The following is a 22,567-nucleotide window of genomic DNA, read 5'->3' as shown; positions in this document are numbered from 1 at the left end:
ACATGAATCATCTATCTATCTCATATCTATCTATCTATCTCATATTTATCTATCTATTTCATATCTATCTATCTCATATCTATCTATTTCATATCTATCATCTATCTATCTCATATCTATCTATCTATCTATCTATCTATCTCATATCTATCTATCTATGTATCTCATATCTATCTATTTCATATCTATCTATCTATCTATCTCATATCTTTCTATCTCATATCTATCTATTTCATATCTATCTATCTATCTATCTACAGCAACAGGAGAATACAGCAGCACACTGCTAGCACAAAGATATAGATAAAACATGAGTATATAGATAGAACATGAAAAGCTATACAGCTGTAGTGCAATAAATGAAAATATGAAACTATGAAATCATGAGGTATTTATCTATCTATCTCATATCTATCTCCTATCTATCTATCTATCTATCTCATATCTATCTATTTCATATCTATCTATCTCATATCTTTCTATCTCATATCTATCTCATATCTATCTATCTCATATCTATCTATCTCATATCTTTCTATCTCATATCTATCTCATATCTATCTATCTCATATCTATCTATCTCTCTCATATCTATCTCCTATCTATCTCCTATCTATCTATCTATCTATCTATCTCATATCTATCTCATATATATCTATCTCATATCTATCTCATATCTATCTATCTATCGCATATGTATCTATCTATCTCATATCTATCTATCTATCTATCTCATATCTATCTATCTCATATCTATCTCATATCTATCTATCTCATATCTATCTATCTATCTCATATGTATCTATCTATCTATCTATCTCATATCTATCTATCTATCTATCTCATATCTATCTATCTCATATCTATCTCATATCTATCTATCTCATATCTCTCTCATATCTATCTCATATCTATCTATCTATCTATCTATCTATCTATCTATCTCATATCTATCTATCTATCTATCTATCTATCTATCTATCTCATATCTATCTATCTCATATCTATCTATCTCATATCTATCTATCTCATATCTATCTATCTCATATCTATCTATCTATCTATCTATCTATCTCTTATCTATCTATCTCATATCTATCTATCTATCTATCTCATATCTATCTATCTCATATCTATCTATCTATCTATCTATCTATCTATCTATCTATCTCATATCTATCTATCTCATATCTATCTCATATCTATCTCATATCTATCTATCTAGATATAAATGTATGTAGGCAGCACACCAAAATGGGTGAAAAAATAAGTGCTTTTATTCCAAGGAAAATTGACAACGTTTCAGCGATCTCTCACCGCCATTTTCAAGAGATCGCTGAAACGTTGTCAATTTTCCTTGGAATAAAAGCACTTATTTTTTCACCCATTTTGGTGTGCTGCCTACATACATTTATATCTAAAGAGGACCGGAGCACCGAGGTTCAAGGGCTTGCACCCAATCACCTGTATACAAGGAGGTGCTGCTTTATATGATAATTGTTATCTATCTATCCATTCCATATCTATCTATCTATCTATTTAATATATATCTATCTATCTATCCATTCCATATCTATCTATCTATCTATCTATCTATCTATTTAATATATATCTATCTATCTATCTATCTATTTAATATCTATCTATCTATCTATCTATCTATCTATCTATCTATCTATCCATTCCATATCTATCTATCTATCTATCTATCTATTTAATATCTATCTATCTATCTATCTATTTAATATATATCTATCTATCTATCTATCTATTTAACCCCTACAGGACCCATGACGTAACGGTACGTCCCGACACCCTGGGTCTTAAGGACCAGGGACGTACATTTACGTCAAGGGCAGTTTTAGTCCCCGCCGTGCGCCGGGCGGGGATCGGAGCGGGATGGCTGCTGAAATCATTCAGCAGGCATCCCGTGCAAATGACCAGGGGGGTCATCAGACCCCCCCATGTCGGCGATCGCGGCAAATCGCAAGTGAATTCACACTTGCGATTTGCGCGATTCCGGGTCATTACGGGTCTATAGTGACCCGGTGACCCGCAATGTAAGGGGGATCGCGGGTGTCTAAGACACCCACGATCCCCCTGAAGCGATAGGAGTGAGGTGGCACGGGTGCCACCCCTCCTATCCCTGCTATTGGTGGTCTAGACGCGACCACCAATAGCAGATCGGGGGCGGGGGGGTTTACTTTCGTTTTCCCCGTCCTGCCCTCCCACAATAGGCGGGGCAGGACGGGGGAAACGACGGGGACCGGCGCCGAAGATCCACTTACCGATCCGGGCGGGCGTCGGAGGCTGCAGGCGACGGAGATCGGCGGGCGGCGATGACGTGCGGCTGGATCCGACGGAAGCCGGTGAGTTGCCTAGCAACATCTGGAGGGTACAGTTTGAGACCATTATACAGTGGTCTCTAACTGTAGCCCTCCAGATGTTGCAAAACTACAACTCCCAGCATGCCCAGACAGCTGTTTGGGCATGCTGGAATATGTAGTTTTGCAACAGCTGGAGGGCTACAGTTTGAGACCACTATATAGTGGTCCCTAAACTGTAGCCCTCCAGATCTTGCAAAACTACAACTCCTAGCATGCTCAAACAACTGTTTGCTGTCAGGGCATGCTGGGAATTGTAGTTTTGCAACAGCTGGAGGTCCACAGTTTGGAGATCACTTTGCAGTGGTCTCTAAAACTGTAGCCCAACAGATGCAAAACTGCAAATCCCAGCATGTCCAAACAGCAATCAGCTGTCTCGGCATGCTGGGAGTTGTAGTTGCGTACCTCCAGCTATTGCATAACTACATCTCCCAGCATGCCCTTCGGCGATCAGTACATGCTGGGAGTTGTAGTTTTGCAACAGCTGGAGGCACACTGGTTAGAAAATACTGAGTTAGGTAACAGAACCTAACTGAAGGTTTTCCAACCAGTGTGCCTCCTGCTGTTGCAAAAGTACAACTCCCAGCATGCACGGTCTGTCAGTACATGCTGGGAGTTGTAGTTTTGGAACAGCTGGAGGTTTGCCCCCCCCCCCCATGTGAACGTACAGGGTACATTCACACGGGCAGGCTTACAGTAAGTTTCCTGCTCCAAGTTTGGGCTGCGGCAAATTTTTCGCCGTATCTCAAACTTCTAGCGAGAAACTCACCGTAACCCGCCAGTGCGAATGTACCCTAAAAACACTACACTAACACCTAATAAAGAGTAAAACACTACATATACACCCCCTTACACTGTCCCCCCAATAAAAATGAAAAACGTATTGTATGGCAGTGTTTCCAAAACGGAGCCTCCAGCTGTTGCAAAACAACAACTCCCAGCATTTCCGGACAGCCACTGACTGTCCAGGCATGCTGGGAATTTAGCAACAGCTGGAGGCACCCTGTTTGGGAATCACTGGCGTATAATACCCCTATGCCCACCCCTGTGCAATCCCTAATTTAGTCCTCAAATGCGCATGGCGCTCTCTCACTTTGGAGCCCTGTCGTATTTCAAGGCAACAGTTTAGGGCCACATATGGGGTATCTCTGTACTCGGGAGAAATTGCACTACTAATTTTGGGGGGCTTTTTCTCCTTTTACCCCTTAGGAAAAGGAAAAGTTGGGGCTACACCAGCTTGTTAGTGTAAAAAAATAAAAAAAATTACACTAACATGCCGGTGTTGCCCTTTACTTTTTATTTTCACAAGCGTTAAAAGGAAAAAAAAGACACCCAAAATTTGTAACGCAATTTCTCCTGAGTATGGAAATACCCCATATGTGGGTGTAAAATGCTCTGCGGGCGCACAACAAGGCTCAGGAGTGAGAGCGCACCATGTACATTTGAGGTCTAAATTGGTGATTTGCACAGGGGTGGCTGATTTTACAGCGGTTCTGACATAAACCCCCCCAAAAAATACCCACATGTGACCCCATTTTGGAAACTACACCCCTCACGGAATGTAATAAGGGGTACAGTGAGCATTTACGCCCCACAGGTGTTTGACAGATTTTTGGAACAGTGGTCCGTGAAAATGAAAAATTTTATTTTTCATTTGCACAGCCCACTGTTCCAAAGATCTGTCAAACGCCAGTGGGGTGTAAATACTCACTGCACCCCTTATTAAATTCTGTGAGGGGTGTAGTTTCCAAAATAGGGTCACATGTGGGGGGTTCCACTGTTCTGGCACCACGGGGGGCTTTGTAAACGCAGATGGCCCCTGACTTCCATTCCAAACAATTTTTTTTCCCAAAAGCTCAACGGCGCTTCTTCTCTTCTGAGCATTGTAGTGCGCCAGCAGAGCACTTGACGTCCACACATGGGGTATTTCCATACTCAGAAGAGATGGGGTTACAAATTTTGGGGGGTCTTTTCTGCTATTAACCCTTGCAAAAATGTGAAATTTGGGGGGAAACACACATTTTAGTGAAAAAAAAAATTTTTTTTTTACATATGCAAAAGTCGTGAAACACCTGTGGGGTATTAAGGCTCACTTAATTTCTTGTTACGTTCCTCAAGGGGTCTAGTTTCCAAAATGGTATGCCATGTGAGGGTTTTTTGCTGTTCTGGCACCATAGGGGCTTCCTAAATGCAACATGCCCCCCAAAAACCATTTCAGAAAAACGTACTCTCCAAAATCCCCTTGTCGCTCCTTCGCTTCTGAGCCCTCTACTGCGCCCGCCGAACAATTTACATAGACATATGAGGTATGTACTTACTCGAGAGAAATTGGGCTACAAATACAAGTATAAATTTTCTCCTTTTACCCCTTGTAAAAATAAAAAAATTGGGTCTACAAGAACATGCGAGTGTAAAAAATGAAGATTGTGAATTTTCTCCTTCACTTTGTTGCTATTCCTGTGAAACACCTAAAGGGTTAAAACGCTGACTGAATGTCATTTTGAATACTTTGGGGGGTGCAGTTTTTATAATGGGGTCATTTGTGGGGTATTTCTAATATGAAGACCCTTCAAATCCACTTCAAACCTGAACTGGTCCCTGAAAAATAGTGAGTTTGAAAATTTTGTGGAAAATTGGAAAATTGCTGCTGAACTTTGAAGCCCTCTGGTGTCTTCCAAAAGTAAAAACACGTCAATTTTATGATGCAAACATAAAGTAGACATATTGTATATGTGAATCAAATTTTTTTTTATTTGGAATATCCATTTTCCTTACAAGCAGAGAGCTTCAAAGTTAGAAAAATGCAAATTTTTCAAATTTTTCATCAAATTTTGGGATTTTTCACCAAGAAAGGATGCAAGTTACCACAAAATTTTACCGCTATGTTAAAGTAGAATATGTCACGAAAAAACAATCTCGGAATCAGAATGATAACTAAAAGCATTCCAGAGTTATTAATGTTTAAAGTGACAGTGGTCAGATGTGCAAAAAACGCTCTGGTCCTGAGGTGTAAAATGGCCTGGTCCTTAAGGGGTTAATATATATCTATCTATCTATCTATCCATTCCATATCTATCTATCTATCTATCTATCTATCTATCTATTTAATATATATCTATCTATCTATCCATTCCATATCTATCTATTTAATATATATCTATCTATCTATTTAATATATATCTATCTATTTAATATGTCTATTTCTTATTTACTTATTTATTTATTATCTTAGGGGGAGATTTATCAAAATCTGTCCAGAGGAAAAGTTGCCCAGTTGCCCATAGCAACCAATCAGATCGCTTCTTTAATTTTCAACAAGGCCTCTGCAAAATGAAAGTAGTGATCTGATTGGTTGCTATGGGCAACTGGGCAGCTTTTCCTTTGCACAGGTTTTGATAAATCTCCCCCTTAATGTACTTTAAATGCTTTTATTTTCTCTTCTATTATTATTATGAATATGTTTCCATACTGCAGATGTAGAAACCACACGTATGTTATCAGGTAAGTCTTGTTTTCTGTCATGTACGAGTGGGTTTTTATAGACCGTGAGGTAGGTTACCCCTATAAACGAATACCTTCCACTTACTGGTACTAAAGCTACATGTAAATACACTCTGAGGTTACCGATAGGAAGTTCATGTCTCACAGGGCTATTACCTAATACGGCAACAATTCTGCATTTTGTCTGCATGTGTATGTTGATTTTAATAAAAACTCTGTGAAAATAAATAATTAATGATACTCAACTACCCTGATCCCCTAAAGCTTCCATTACGGAACCTTCTGGTGCCCCTCATAGCTCGTTCCTGCCATAGGCGTAGCTTGTAACTTCGGGGCCCCGATGAAAAATCTGCAACAGGGCCCCTAAATGCCAATTATTGCACTGCTCTCTTAGGCACCAGGGCCCCGATGCAACTGCTACCTCTGCTGCTTGTCCTGGTTCCTGCCGGCTCATCCAATCCCTGACATCAAGGTCTCATCTCAGAGGCAGGAACAAGTGGTGAGGACCAAGGGACTGGATGGCACTGGACCTGGAGCTGCACTTCCACAAAGGTTGGTTAAGGGGGTACTCCAACTCTAGACATCTTATCCCCTATCCCACCGGTGGGGACCCCCGCGATCTTTGTGCTGCACCCAGCATTCATTTAGAGTGCCGGATTTAGCACCGGAGGCTCGTGATGTCACGGCCGTGCCCCGCTCGTGACGTCACAACTTGCATGGCCGTGATGTCACAAGCGGGGCGTGACCGTGACGTCACAAGCCTCCGCCCCACATCGCCAGTCATCCGGCACGGAGCGATGTTCGCTCCATGCACCAGATGTCTGGGGTGTTGCAGCCAAGATAGCGGGGTTCCTAAGTGGTGGGACCCCCACAACCAGACATCTTATAGGGGATAAGAAGTCTAGGGGCGGAGTACCCTTTTAAATTCACACCAATTGCCTCTTTTTGGGTTTCCTAAGACATACAGTTCTTTTACAATGCCCAAACGGCAACATGTAGGCAACTATGGTGTAGCCATGACTAGGCCTGGCCTGAAGCCCAATAGGTCAGAGAATGAAGTAAGGTACTTGTTCAACCTATCCTTACTGGTTTGTAGATAGTGTGGCTCTCTCAGCCAGTGGCACTCTTAATAAGAAATATGTAAAAGATGTGGTACCTCTTGTCCACTAGTGCTCCTGAGCAATCTGTGGTCTTGGTTGGGCTATGGTCCCGTGCGACCTGGGGTGGTTTGTGAATACTATGCTCTAGTAGGAGAGTAAAAATACTCCTACTCCCAATAGGATTTCCTCTCTCAACTTGAAAGTGAACTGGACAAAGTGAAGACTTTCTACTGTCTAGTGGAGTGTTTTTTCCAATCAGTGTGGCTCCAGCTGTTGCAAAACTACAACTCCCAGCATGCCCGGACAGCCGTTGGCTGTCCGGGCATGCTGGGAATTGTAGTTTTGCAACAGCTGGAGGGACACTGGTTGGGAAACACTGCCCTAGGACTTTCCATCCTAGTGTGGGTGCCTTGTCTAGTGTATATCTTAAAGGGGATGTCCGGGGAAAGAAACAACCAGTGTATGGTGTCATTAACTGTAAAGCATCTTACTAATTTAATGTTAATAGCCATAGTGCAGAGATCTTCCATTATAAATTGAGCTGTCTGGCTAGTAGCTATGACATCTTGTCACACTGTGAGCTCCTTCCCCTGCTATCCCCTTCACTCCTGTCCTCTCAGGACCAAGCCATTGATTTGAGTAAGGGAGCTCATATTACTGCTCATAAGTTTTTAAGGTAATATTAAGCTTTCTTGGGTAAGGCAGCGGTGAGCCTGTTCTGATGTATACTACTATAATTTTAAAAGGCTTTCTGCTGCCTTATCTAATAAGCAATAATATGAGCTACCCTTCTTCACATCAATGGTCCGGTCCTCAGCCGACAGGAGGGGAGGGGGGAGAAAGAACAGGAACTCTGTTTTCAGAGAGTGTGATGTGATGTCACAGCTACAAGCCAGACAGCTTGGCTGATATAAAGAGATCTGTACACTATAGATAATAACATTAAACTAATAAGTTGCTTTATTATACTATTTGAGGCCATTAACAGGTTGTTTCTTTCACCTGACAACCCCTTTAAAGGGGTACTCTGGTGGAAAAAAAATATTTTTAAATTGTGGTATGGCGGCGGGGTGTGAGGTGCAGGGCAGATGTTGTTACCCTAGGGGCAGATGGTATTAACCCCTTGTGTTCGTGACGCCAGGGCGTGGTTTAGCCTTAACCACCCGAAGGTATACCGCTGGATTCTGGGCTAGGCACCGGGGCAATGAAGACACCGACGCCAAGTTACGGACAGCGGTAGCTTTACTGAGGGTAGACAATTGTTACAGTCTATGCAGTACAGCTGGGGCCCAAGAAGTGACACAGAGACCTCGCAGGTTTGCTGGGACTTGTAGTAGACAGGAGAATTTAGTGAAGACAGAAGACTTGACTGACAGGACTGTGACTTCAGATTACTTGCACTTGACTAGAGGCTGCAGGACTTGACTTGAGGCCTCCACTGCTCTGGACACACACTATAGGCCTGACTGACCTCAGCAAAGACTTGGAGCAAAAAGAGAGGCTAGCTCCTCCCAGGACTTAAATGGGGGGAGTCTAGCAGGTAGCCCATAGGTCACCTTGGGGGTCAGCTGGTCACTAGTACCTCCTGGGTAACAATCACATGGTACATTTATTAAAGGTACAATGCACAATATAATTCATAACCTATTTACATGGGGGGAACAACTGCAGGGGGCCCTGGGGACACTGAGGGACACTGCCTGACAGGACAGGAAAGGTACGGGGAAACACCATCCTGTATCGGGCCACAACAAAATCAACTGGTGCCAGAAAGTTCAACAGATTTGTAAATTACTTATATTTAAAAAAAATCAATCCTTCCAGTACTTATCAGCTGCTGTATGCTCCACAGGAAGTTCTTTTCTTTTTTTAATTTCTTTTCTTTCTGACTACAGTGCTCTCTGCTGACACCTCTGTCCATGTCAGGAACTGTCCAGAGCAGGATAGGCTTTCTATGGGGATTTGCTCCTGCTTTGGACAGTTCCTGACATGAACAGAGGTGTCAGTAGGGAGCACTGGGGTCAGACAGAAAAGAAATTCAAAAAAAAAAAGAACAGCATGCAGCAGCTGATAAGTGCTGGAAGGATTAAGATTTTTTAAATAGAAGTAATTTACAAATCTGTATAACTTTCTGGTACCAGTTGATTTAAAAAAATTAAAAAAAATTCCACCAAAGTACCCCTTTAACAAAAAGAATCCACTAGGTGGCAGAAATAATATATTATCAATAGAAATGAAAGGTATTCTGCAAAATGTCTAAAGTGCATCACAATAAAGTGCAACATTTTTTTTATCAGTTTATCAGTTTTTTTTATCGGTTGTTATCACTTTTATTTTGATGTGACCAAAAATTTACAATTTTGGCTTTTGGTACTTGGCCATACCAAATGTGTTGGTATATGTTTTTTTTTTTTTTTTCGCTTGTTTCGATCAGTTTCTATGGTAGACAGAGGCCTTAACTAGGCCTCCATGCCTGCCACAGGGTAATCTTTTAATAGAGTCTGCCTCAGGCAGACTCTACTAGCAGAGCACAGATTACACAGATCATTGCTATGCAATAGCATAGCAATGATCAGTATAAGCAATCCAAACATTTCTTATAAAAGTCTCCTAGAGGGACTTAAAAGGTTAAATGGGCAAAATACACATTGTTGTCAGGGTGGGTAAAAATACGGCACCAGAAAAGGTAGCTCCTAAATCAGGGTTTTCCTGTCACCAGATTTATGCTGCCCAAAGATAAGGGTCCATAGAGACAACATATCACCTGATCTAGCAGTGACATCATTAGTCCAGGCAGGGTCAAGTAATATCATACCAGAGTAAACAACTGATGGTTGTGATTGTGCATAGCAATGGTGCACTGGAACCGAAAACAATACATACTGCATTCATTTTGTTAGACTTTTTTAACCCCTTTCTGAGCTGACTTGCTAACTTTTTTTTCTAGGGGTCAATACGATTCCATTGGTACCACATTTAGATAATTTTTGTTAAGAAAAAATATATATATTTTTACCCCACCTCATTTTTTTTTCTACCTATGGAGCTATGTGAGGGCTATTTCTTTTTTTTTCACCATGAGCTGTAGTATTAACTTGTTCATCACTTTGTATTCCATTTTTTCTGTGATGTTATATGAGCAAAAATCTGCAATTCTTTTTCCATTTACGCCGTTGACCATGCCTGGTCAGGAATGTAATAATTCATGATTTTTTTTTTACAGTGTTTTATCTGGAAACTGGGAAAAGGGGAAATTTAAATTGGGAGGAGGGGGGGGGGGGGTAAAATATTTTTTTTTTTTTTTTTTTTTTTTTACACATTTATGGTGCCCCTAGGGGCCTTATCTAAGCAATCCGTTGATTTCTTATAATATATCAATGTGATGCCTTTGCATTACATTGATCTATCAGATCATAGGCATAGGCTGCATCAATAGCCAAGCCATGGAAGATGCCAAGGCCTTGCCAAGGCGATTACATCTGATGGGGCCAGTAGACACTAGGGATGTGCAACATTAACTGTTCAAATGGCGCAATCGCTATTGATCATGATGATATCTAAACAGTTAAATGATGGCTTGTTCCCTAATGTCTATTATTACCAGCAGATGTCAGCCGCTGATAGCAGGGTTTTGACACGAGAGACTCTTAAGACTGCGCCATAATCCTTCACCCGACCCAAGACGTACATGTACGTTACAGATCAGAAAGGAGTTAACATTTTTCTGGAAAACCCTTTCTATTCGGGATCTAATTAGTGTAGGATAATTTATGGGAATCACCTCCTCGTTCCCCCTCCTATTCCGGTCCCTAGTAAGAGTGACCGTCAGCTGGAAGCTGAGCCCTGTTTCTAAATCTCACACCTGCACACAAAATGTATGCTCCACTCAAGAACGAGATTTGGAAACAGGGCTCGACTTCCAGCTGTCTGTCAATCAAGGGCATCTAACAATGAAAGTCCAAAATATATATTTTTTGAGAATAATGGCAATAACAATAGTAATATAGAAAACACATTTATTACATTGTTAGATAAGTGCCAATATAAAGTAAAAATAACTTATGGTACAAAAAAAAACTCCTACTTCATTCTTGTAATAGATAAAATACAAGAAAATGCTAATGTCCAAATATAATCCCAATACAACATTCTAGTGGAGCCTGTAGACGTCTTCTGGGGTATTCACCGTACTGGAGACAGATGAAAGCTTCTTATTTTCCAGGAATCTATTGATTCTTAGGGGATGTCTTGCTCTTCTGTTTTGGAACCAAACCTGTAAAATTATTTTAAAAAAAAAGATTTTGTAAAAAATTACATCCAATTTTTTGTAAAAAAAAACTAATATACAAATGTAAAAAACAAAAAAAAAAACACCAATATGTTTACACAGTGTGAGTATAGCCTAAATGTAAGGCTGGGTAGACATTCAGAATGTAATTTGTGAAAGGTTTTACTATATAAATGCATATAAAAGTAAGGAAATAAGTTAATAAATAACTATTGTTGTTGTTGTCATTATCATGGTTATGATTTTTTATCGTAGTAAAATAATCAGAAAACTATACATATTAACTATATTATCAGAACAATTCTGAAAAAATTAAACAATGTATTCTGTTAATAATAATAATAATAATAATATATATATATATATCTATATATATATAGATATATATAGATATATACATAGTTCTTTTATTTTCAGAATTGTTCTTACGATATTGTAAAAATTCATAATTTTATGTTTTTTTGTTATAGTGCCCCAAAATGATAATAAAAAAATTGTATTATAATATTGAAAATAATAATTATAAATTTCACAATAAATAAATTATTTATTTTTAAAATGCACTTGTTATTTATAAAAATTCACCAGATATCCGTACTGAAAATTTTACATTGTGTAAACCCTATTTATACTAATGATAAATAAATACTATATTTTAAAACTTCAATAAAAGTTTTTACCACCATACAACCATTATATTCCTTAGTGGTAGTAGTAGTAGTAGCAGTAGTAGTAGTAGTAGCAGTAGTGATATAATCTCAAAATAATTATCATTGTTATTAATACTATCATTATTATTCTTATTATTATCATCATTGTAGTATTATTTTTTTATTATTATTGCTATGATTATTGCTATTATTATATAAAAATAATTATTTTATTGATAATAATATTCAAATTATTAATTAAAATAATAACAACAGCAACAATAATAAAAAGTTATCAATTCTAACATTAAACAATTATAAACATTATTTGAGTATTATTTTATACTACTAGAATTAAATTTGTGATAATAATAAGAATACTTGTATAATATTACAGTAAATATTGATTATTATTTCAGATCACTACTAGAAAAAAGTTACTAGCACTAATAATAAAACTTTCAATCTTTACCTGTATCCTGGGTTCGGGGATTCCTGTTATTTCAGAGATTCGACATCTATGTACGAAATCTGGATATGGGTTGGATTCAAACTGGTTCTGAAGGAAATTGGTCTGTTCATTACTAAAGATGGTTTTCTTCCTGGATCGGGCACTGGACGCCAATGTCGTATGGTTATAAATCTCCACTCTGGGCTTCTTACAGCCATCCAGATCATCATCAGAAGAAGAATATTTTCCTATAGGGAATATAACATAAATAAAATTAATTACACAAATGAAATACATAAATAAAATAATAATTATTATTATTATTATAATAAAAGGTCAAACAGTAGTATAAAAATTTCAAACATACCAAAATAAAAAAAAATGCATCCACCCCTTAGATCACTAATTCTCAACGGGTGCCTCCGGCTGTTGCAAAACTACAACTCCCAGCATGATCGGACAGCCTGGTTGGCATACAATGCCATATACTATCTGAAATTAAAATAGACATCAAATATAAAGAAAAAAACACCTACTTTTTAAAGGCTTGTTCTGTCTGTTTTCTCTAAGTTCCTCAGAGGTGGTCACACTTATGGGTGCATCATGGATCATATTTGGCCTGATCTGTGGTTCTTTCTGTAAACCTACCATAGAATATAGTCCACACGCTGCTTGTTGTAGAAAATCCAAGTGATGAAGACCTTCTGTAGCTTCCTTATTTGAACCTAAATCAAAAACAGTGTAGAAAGGGCTACACAGATGTTCTTGGTTCCTCATGGGAGGAGACAATGCTGGATAGTCTTCTTCTAGAGACAAGACAGTGCAGAGGACTTGGTCCAGCTCGGTATCCATGACTGTCCTCTTTAAATTCTTCGAGTCGAATGGCATCCCTAGTAGTTTGCAGTATCTTATTTATCCACCATAGTATGTGTATTAGAGAACAAAGGGGCAACCCCTTTTTGATGTCTTTGTAATATTGGGGGTGTCACCCATTTCTTTCATCCATTCATTCCATCTCTACTTCTCCACATATTTCACACCTTCCTCTACAGTAGACTTGATCTGTAATATGTAAATAGATTTCAGAACCCTGCCCCCTGGGATCAAACACATTCCTTTCAATAGGTGGTCCATTTTATCTTGTATCAAGTACATGTCAGTTTGGCCCTGTTTAGCTAAATACTAAAATATAGAAAAAATGGGAAAGAATATATTGTATAAAGTTGTTTTTTCATTAAAAATGTTTATATTTCATTAAAATAAATTGTATTTATTCATTGTTTAGATTAAGTAAAACTCCACAAAGATTGATATCTTTTTTCTATTCAGCACTTAGGGAATCAAGGAGGTGTCATCTTTAAGGATTATAGGAGATACCAAGATGTCCCTCTGATCTTCTTTTTATGTTATATTTTAATTATATTTTAAATAGGATATAAAGATATCTGAAGGTTTAATAGAGATAGATGTATAGATATGAGGTAAAAAGATATGAGACAGATAGATAGAATGATAGGAAACGATAGACAGATATGAGATAGATAGATAGATATGAGATAGATAGATAGATAGATAGATAGATATGAGATATGTAGATATGAGATAGATAGATAGATAGATAGATAGATAGATAGATAGGAAAATGATAGATAGATAGAAGATAGATTTGAGATAGATAGATTTGAGATAGATAGATAGGCAGACAGGCAGATAGATAGATGGATATGAGGTAAAAAGATAGGAGATAGATAGATAGGAAAATGATAGATAGATAGATTTGAGATAGATAGATAGACAGCCATACAGATAGATAGATAGATAGATAGATAGGCGATAAATAGAATATAATTCCTACAATGTCTCCTCTAGAATAATGTGATATAGAGCTTCATGTGGCTCCTACAGTAGAAACAAAATTAAAAAAATGACTTGTTAGATGTCCGTTGTTCCTCAAGGGCGGAGACAATGCTGAATAATCGTCTAGAGAGAGGACCGTAAAGATTATCTGGTCTAGCGCAACATCTATGGTATCCGAAAATATGGCTTAAATTTTCTGGGCAACCTGTGATATCTGTATCACAGCATGTTATGTAGGCTAAAGAACAAAGGCTGAACCCCTTTTTTGATGTTTTTGTAATATGGAGGTATCACCCATTTCTTTGATCCATTTAGCTTCCCCTTCACACCTTCCTACCCAGGAGGAGTGTGACCTTTGATATGGAAATTGACTTAAAAGCTTTGATGAAAAATATTTTTCCAATACTTTAGGGAGCATCAAGTGACCCACAACATATTTTGTTCTGCTGTATATTTTCTATTTGATATATATCTGTAACAAAATTTTTAAAAGTGTGAACATAATATGTATTTAGAAACATACATACACTTTTTAGGACATTTTTGTATGCATGGGTGTGGCCGAAAGCAATTTTTTTAAACTAAAGTTACACAAAAAACAACAACAAGCAAAACTTACATTTCTATGATTGAGACTTACTTTGATGCTTCAGTACTTCTTTCCCAGTTTCCTCTTTTTAAATCCTGAATGTATTAAGGAAGCTTCATGTCATAAATAAAGTCCAGACAAATCCGTATATTAATTGTAGAAAAAAGGAAAATATTGTATTAATAAATAAGCACCTAGAAACTCAACCTTACACTTTACATGTTGTTCCTTTAAGAACCATAATAGATATACTATAAATAAAATACTGAGGTCCTTATTGATACAATATCTCAGAATAGCCATATGTCCTCGTGGGAGGTGAACGGAAGCTTCTCACGACCACAAGGAGGGATTTGTGTTGTAGATTTCTTCTTTTCCGGGATTTGGCTGCTTCTTGGAAGGTATCTTGCTCTTCTGTTCTGGAACCAAACCTGTAAAAGATGAAAAGTTTAGTAGAAACATATTGTGAGATATATATATATATATATATATATATATATATATATATATATATATATAAATAATAAATGAATAAGTAAAAAAAAAATAGCAAAAATAATGATGAATCATTGTAAAAATGTGATAGCTGTAAAGGAAAAATACTATTAATTTTACAACTACTACCACTAATAATATCAATACTAATGATGATGGTGATTATTTATTATTATAAAACTTCAGCTGAAATAAAATAAAATAATGCAAATTATAATAAGCATAGTAATAAAAAATACACAAATTTAATAATAATCATCATCATAGTACTATTACATTTTGTATCATTACCTGTATCCTTGGTTCGGGGATTCCCGTGATCTGAGAAATACGACATCTTTTCACAAAATCTGGATAAGGATTACAGTCAAACTGGTTCTGAAGAAACTTGATCTGCTCACTGCTGTAGACGGTTTTCTTTCTGGATCGAGCACTGGAAGATACTGCCTGAAAGTTATCAATCACTATTTTGGGCTTCTTACATCCATATTGGCCATCATCAGAACTTTTTCCTGTAGGCAACAAAAAAAAATTGTGAGAACGTAGGAATATGGAAAGAAAACTGATAATAATAATGAAAAAAAAAAATATATATATATAGATAGATAGATATAACTGTATAATTATTTATAATTGTCCTTATCAAAAAATACATCATATAAAGTTAAATTGAAATACAACTATAATTAAAACAAACTATATCCTCTACAGCTGATCCATAAATCACTGATGTTTTATTGTACAGTATAGCACAATTTGTATTAAAATTATTTTATAAATGTATTTAACAATTTACACCTATAAATACACCTATAATATTCAATTATATTTAGTCTTTACAACATATATTTGAAAATGTTATTATAAAACAGACACTTACTTTTGAGTGGCTTCTTAATTTGGTTTTCATTGTTAGTCTTAGGAATTGTCCTGTCTCTTATGCTCTGTCCCATGTACTTCCCAGTTTGGGAATCATCACAGATTCCTAAAATAGAATATAATTCACATACTGTCTGTTGTAGAATAGTGGAGTTATGAAGCTTCTCCTGCGTCTCTTTCTGTGAAATAAATTCACTAAAAGTAAATAAGTTACTTGTCAGATGTTCCTGGCTCCTCAGGGGCGGAGACAATGCTGGATAGTCTTCTTCCAGAGAGAGGATAGTGTAGAGGACCTGGTCTAGCTCAGTATCCATGACTTGGCTCTTCCACTGCTCTTGGAGAAATGAGTTCAGTATTTTTGCGGAAACCTTTATAGCCAGGGCCCATGCATATTGGCAGACAAAAGGAAGAATCACTTTTTGATGATTTTGTAATATTGGGGAGGCACCACCATCTTTGATCCTTTCACCCATCTTTGCACTACTACACACCAGAGAGCTATGGGCTTTTATATGCAAATAGGCCTCTCAATTGTATATTAGGCATCAATTATTCTATACATATAGGAGAAAATTAAATAACTGACTTGTTAGATGTCCCTGGTTCCTCAAGGGCGGAGGCAATGCTGGATAATCGTCTAGAGAGAGGACCGTAAAGATTATCTGGTCTAGCGCAACATCTATGGTATCCGAAAATATGGCTTAAATTTTCTGGGCAACCTGTGATGTATGTATCACAGCATGTTATGTAGGTTAAAGAACAAAAGCTGAGCCCCTTTTTGATGTTTTTGTAATATGGAGGTATCACCCATTTCTTTGATCCATTTAGCTTGCCCTTCACACCTTCCTACCCAGGAGGAGTGTGATCTTTGATATGGAAATTGACTTTAAAGCTTTGATCTAAAATATTTTTCCAATACTTTAGGGAGCATCGAGTGACCCACAACATATTTTGTTCTGCTGTATATTTTATATTTGATATATATCTAAGTCTGTAACAACATTTTAAAAAGTCTGAACTTAATATGTATTTAGAAATGTACATACACTTTTTAGGAAATTTTGGTATACATGGGTGTGGCCGAAAGCAATTTTTTTAAATTAAAGTTACACAAAAAACAACAACATGCAAAACTTACTTTGATGCTTCAGTACTTGATTCCCAGTTTCCTCTTTTTAAATTCTGAATGTATTAAGGAAGCTTCATGTCATAAATAAAGTCCAGACAAATCTGTATATTAATTGTAGAAAAAAGGAAAATATTGTATTAATAAATAAGCACCTAGAAACTCAACCTTACACTTTACATGTTGTTCCTTTAAGAACCATAATAGATATACTATAAATAAAATACTGAGGTCCTTATTGATACAATATCTCAGAATAGCCATATGTCCTCGGGGGAGGTGAACAGAAGCTTCTCACGACCACAAGGAGGGATTTGTGTTGTAGATTTCTTCTTTTCCGGGATTTGGCTGCTTCTTGGAAGGTATCTTGCTCTTCTGTTCTGGAACCAAACCTGTAAAAGATGAAAAGTTTTGTAGAAACATATATACATATATATATATATATATATATATATATATATATATATATTAATAATAAATAAGTAAAAAAAAATAACAGCAAAAATAATGATGAATCATTGTAAAAATGTAATAACTGTAAAGGGAAAAAGCTATTAATTTTACAACTACTACCACTAATAATATCAATACTAATGAGGATGGTGATTATTTATTATTATAAAACTTCAGCTGAAATAAAATAAAATAATGCAAATTATAAGAAGCGTAGTAATAAAAAATACATACATTTTATAACAATTATCATCATAGTACTAATACATTTTGTATCATTACCTGTATCATTGGTTCGGGGATTCCTGTGATCTGAGAAATACGACATCTTTTCACAAAATCTGGATAAGGATTACAGTCAAACTGGTTCTGAAGAAACTTGATCTGCTCATTGCTGTAGACGGTTTTCTTTCTGGATCGAGCACTGGAAGATACTGTCTGAAAGTTATCAATCACTATTTTGGGCTTCTTGCATCCATATTGGCCATCATCAGAACTTTTTCCTGTAGGTACCAAAAAAAATTGTGAGAATGTAGGAATATGGAAAGAAAATTGATAATAATAATAAAAAATAATATATATATATATATATATATATATATATATATATAAAGATAGATAGATATTTATAACTATATAATTATTTATAATTGTCCTTATCAAAAAATACATCATATAAAATTTAATTTAAATACAACTATAATTAAAACAAACTATATCTTCTACAGCTGACCCATAAATCACATATGTTTTACTGTACAGTATAGCACAATTTGTATTAAAATTATTTTATAAATGTATTTTACAATTAAAATAGACCTATAATATTCATTTATATTTAGTCCTTACAACATATATTTGAAAATGTTAATATAAAACAGACACTTACTTTTGAGCAGCTTCTTAATTTGGTTTTCTTTGTTAGTCTCAGGAATTGTCCTGTCTCTTATGCTCTGTCCCATGTACTTCCCAGTTTGGGATTCATCACGGATTCCTAAAATAGAATATAATTCACATACTGTCTGTTGTAGAATAGTGGAGTGATGAAGCTTCTCCTGCGTCTCTTTCTGTGAAATAAATTCACTAATATTAAATAAGTTACTTGTCAGATGTTCCTGGCTCCTCAGGGGTGGAGACAATGCTGGATTGTCTTCTTCTAGAGAGAGGATAGTGCAGAGGACCTGGTCTAGCTCAGTATCCATGACTTGGCTCTTCCAGTGCTCTTGGAGAAATGTTGATTTCAGTATTTTTGGAGAAACCTTAATAGCCAGGGCCCAATGCGTATTGGCAGACAAAAGGAAGAATCACTTTTTGATAATTTTGTAATATTGGGGAGGCACCACCTTCTTTGATCCTTTTACCCATGTTTGCAGTCCTACACAACAGAGGGCTATGGGCTTTTATATGCAAATAGGCCTCTCAATTGTGTATTAGGCATCAATTATTCTATACATGTAGGAGAAAATTAAAGAAATGACTTGTTAGATGTCCCTGGTTCCTCAAGGGCGGATGCAATGCTGGATAATCGTCTAGAAAGAGGACAGTAAAGATTATCTGGTCTAGCTCAACATCTATGGCTGTTATCCGAATATATGGCTTACATTTCTGAGCAACCTGTGATGTATGTATCACAGCATGTTATGTAGGTTGAAGAACAAAGGCTGAACCCCTTTTTGATGTTTTTGTAATATGGAGGTATCACCCATTTCTTTGATCCATTTAGCTTGCCCTTCACACCTTCCTACCCAGGAGGAGTGTGATCTTTGATATGGAAATTGACTTTAAAGCTTTGATCTAAAATATTTTTCCAATACTTTAGGGAGCATCGAGTGACCCACAACATATTTTGTTCTGCTGTATATTTTATATTTGATATATATCTAAGTCTATAACAACATTTTTAAAAGTCTGAACATAATATGTATTTAGAAACATACATACACTTTTTAGGAAATTTTGGTATACATGGGTGTGGCCAAAAGCAATTTTTTAACTAAAGTTACACAAAAAACAACAAGCAAAACTTACATTTCTATTATTGGGACTTACTTTGATGCTTCAGTACTTCTTTCCCAGTTTCCTCTTTTTAAATCCTGAATGTATTAAGGAAGCTTCATGTCATAAATAAAGTCCAGACAAATCTGTATATTAATTGTAGAAAAAAGTAAAATATTGTATTAATAAATAAGCACCTAGAAACTCAACCTTACACTTTACATGTTGTTCCTTTAAGAACCATAATAGATATACTATAAATAAAATACTGAGGTCCTTATTGATACAATTTCTCAGAATAGCCATATGTCCTCGGGGGAGGTGAACGGAAGCTTCTCACGACCACAAGGAGGGATTTGTGTTGTAGATTTCTTCTTTTCCATGATTTGGCTGCTTCTTGGAAGGTATCTTGCTCTTCTGTTCTGGAACCAAACCTGTATAAATAAATAAATGTTAATAATAAATAAGTAAAAAAAACTAACAGCAAAAATAACGATGAATCATTGTAAAAATGTGATAACTGTAAAGGAAAAATACTATTAATTTTACAACTACTACCACTAATAATATCAATACTAATGATGATGGTGATTATTTATTATTATAAAATTTCAGATGAAATAAAATAAAATAATGCTAATTATAATAAGCAAGTAATAAAAAATACATAAATGTAATAATAATCATCATCATAGTACTAATACATGTTGTATCATTACCTGTATCCTTGGTTCGGGGATTCCCGTGATCTGAGAAATACGACATCTTTTCACAAAATCTGGATAAGGATTACAGTCAAACTGGTTCTGAAGAAACTTGATCTGCTCACTGCTGTAGACGGTTTTCTTTCTGGATCGAGCACTGGAAGATACTGTCTGAAAGTTATCAATCACTATTTTGGGCTTCTTACATCCATATTGGCCATCATCAGAACTTTTTCCTGTAGGTACCAAAAAAAAAATTTGTGAGAATGTAGGAATATGGAAAGAAAATTGATAATAATAATAATAATAATAAAAAAAAAAAAAAAATATATATATATATATATATATAAAAAGATAGATAGATATTTATAACTATATAATTATTTATAATTGTCCTTATCAAAAAATACATCATATAAAATTAAATTGAAATACAACTATAATTAAAACAAACTATATCCTCTACAGCTGACCCATAAATCACATATGTTTTACTGTACAGTATAGCACAATTTGTATTAAAATTATTTTATAAATGTATTTTACAATTAAAATAGACCTATAATATTCATTTATATTTAGTCTTTACAACACATATTTGAAAATGTTAATATAAAACAGACACTTACTTTTGAGCGGCTTCTTAATTTGGTTTTCTTTGTTAGTTTTAGGAATTGTCCTGTCTCTTATGCTCTGTCCCATGTACTTCCCAGTTTGGGATTCATCACAGATTCCTAAAATAGAATATAATTCACATACTGTCTGTTGTAGAATAGTGGAGTGATGAAGCTTCTCCTGCGTCTCTTTCTGTGAAATAAATTCACTAATAGTAAATAAGTTACTTGTCAGATGTTCCTGGCTCCTCAGGGGCGGAGACAATGCTGGATAGTCTTCTTCTAGAGAGAGGATAGTGCAGAGGACCTGGTCTAGCTCAGTATCCATGACTTGGCTCTTCCACTGCTCTTGGAGAAATGATGGTTTCAGTATTTTTGGAGAAACCTTTATAGCCAGGGCCCATGGGTATTGACAGACAAAAGGAAGGATCACTTTTTAATGATTTTGTAGTATTGGGGAGGCACCGCCTTCTTTGATCCTTTTACCCATGTTTGCACTGCTACACACCAGAGAGCTATGGGCTTTTATATGCAAATAGGCCTCTCAATTGTGTATTAGGCATCAATTATTCTTTACATATGGGAGAATCTAATATATATACATATATCTATCTTAATTTATTTATATATAATTGTACAGACATTATACAGACTGTCATCTATATATTAATGAATGAATTACACATAGAATATGAGCATATAATTCTTATGTTTTTTTTTGTTTGGTTCAGAAGATCTGTGGAAGGCCTTAGTATTGCATCTATAATATGAACCCTATAATGTGAGTCTCTCTCTCTCTTTCTCTCTCTCTCTCTCTCTCTCTCTCTCTCTCTCTCTCTCGTAAAGTCTCTATATGACACAACATTTTAACAAAAAAAAAAATTCAGAAAAAGAGCAGAATTCAATAAATTTTGAAGAAAAGTTAAATGGAAAATGTGTTGGGGAGAGGGTCAGTTGTACTTTGATGTTTCTATAAAAGACTCTGACCCTTCAGGACTCCTCCCGCTTGACACCTCACTGTGACCTAGGAACAGTAATATGGGTTTTGTTTGTAAAATGATGTATATTAGGGTTCTCTTTGATGTTCGTTTAATGTTTAATGTGATAAATAACATATAGTATGAAATTCTCATCTCTAAGGGAAAGTTTAATTTAGTATGTGACCAGTGTTTTAAGTTAAATAAATCAAATGTCATATGTGTCAGATTACACATTCATATGCTAGGGAGGACTGACCATGAAGGCCGATTGATAAATCTGGGCCAATGTTTAAGTTTTAATATACAGTGCGCTACATAAAAATGAAAGCTGACAACATTTGCACAATTGCAGGGGTTTTCTCAATTTCTCCCCACGAATAAGATTTTTATAGAATAAAAGGTGTCATGATAAAAAACAAGCCCCAATATGGGTCTGTGAATGTAAAAATTTATGTCATGGCTCTTAAAAGGCGAGGAGGAAAAAGCGAAAATACCAAAATG

At 36.0% G+C, this 22,567-nt stretch overlaps 4 protein-coding genes across 4 annotated transcripts; all 4 read right to left on the bottom strand.

Moving 5' to 3' along the window:
- Positions 1 to 11,135: 11,135 nt before the first annotated feature.
- Positions 11,136 to 13,262, bottom strand: LOC130367324 (homeobox protein siamois-like). The gene is made up of 3 exons (XM_056569733.1): positions 12,911 to 13,262; positions 12,396 to 12,622; positions 11,136 to 11,258 (listed from the first exon to the last, which is right to left on the bottom strand). Exons 1-3 carry the CDS (start codon positions 13,260 to 13,262, stop codon positions 11,136 to 11,138), a joined length of 702 nt encoding a protein of 233 aa, XP_056425708.1.
- A 1,848-nt stretch (positions 13,263 to 15,110) lies between these two features.
- Positions 15,111 to 16,667, bottom strand: LOC130367323 (homeobox protein siamois-like). Its single transcript, XM_056569732.1, has 3 exons — positions 16,196 to 16,667; positions 15,607 to 15,827; positions 15,111 to 15,251 (listed from the first exon to the last, which is right to left on the bottom strand). Exons 1-3 carry the CDS (start codon positions 16,665 to 16,667, stop codon positions 15,111 to 15,113), a joined length of 834 nt encoding a protein of 277 aa, XP_056425707.1.
- An 852-nt stretch (positions 16,668 to 17,519) lies between these two features.
- On the bottom strand, positions 17,520 to 19,599 carry LOC130367322 (homeobox protein siamois-like). Its single transcript, XM_056569731.1, has 5 exons — positions 19,588 to 19,599; positions 19,226 to 19,387; positions 18,663 to 19,032; positions 18,056 to 18,276; positions 17,520 to 17,712 (listed from the first exon to the last, which is right to left on the bottom strand). Exons 1-5 carry the CDS (start codon positions 19,597 to 19,599, stop codon positions 17,572 to 17,574), a joined length of 906 nt encoding a protein of 301 aa, XP_056425706.1. The 3' UTR covers positions 17,520 to 17,571.
- A 462-nt stretch (positions 19,600 to 20,061) lies between these two features.
- Positions 20,062 to 21,414, bottom strand: LOC130367321 (homeobox protein siamois-like). The gene is made up of 3 exons (XM_056569729.1): positions 21,102 to 21,414; positions 20,488 to 20,708; positions 20,062 to 20,202 (listed from the first exon to the last, which is right to left on the bottom strand). The coding sequence occupies exons 1-3, from the start codon at positions 21,412 to 21,414 to the stop codon at positions 20,062 to 20,064; spliced, it is 675 nt and encodes a 224-aa protein (XP_056425704.1).
- Between the last annotated feature and the right edge of the window lie 1,153 nt (positions 21,415 to 22,567).

This window comes from Hyla sarda, chromosome 4, assembly GCF_029499605.1.
Source record: "Hyla sarda isolate aHylSar1 chromosome 4, aHylSar1.hap1, whole genome shotgun sequence".
NCBI lineage: Eukaryota > Metazoa > Chordata > Amphibia > Anura > Hylidae > Hyla > Hyla sarda.
This window is presented reverse-complemented; position numbering and strand designations above follow the sequence as displayed.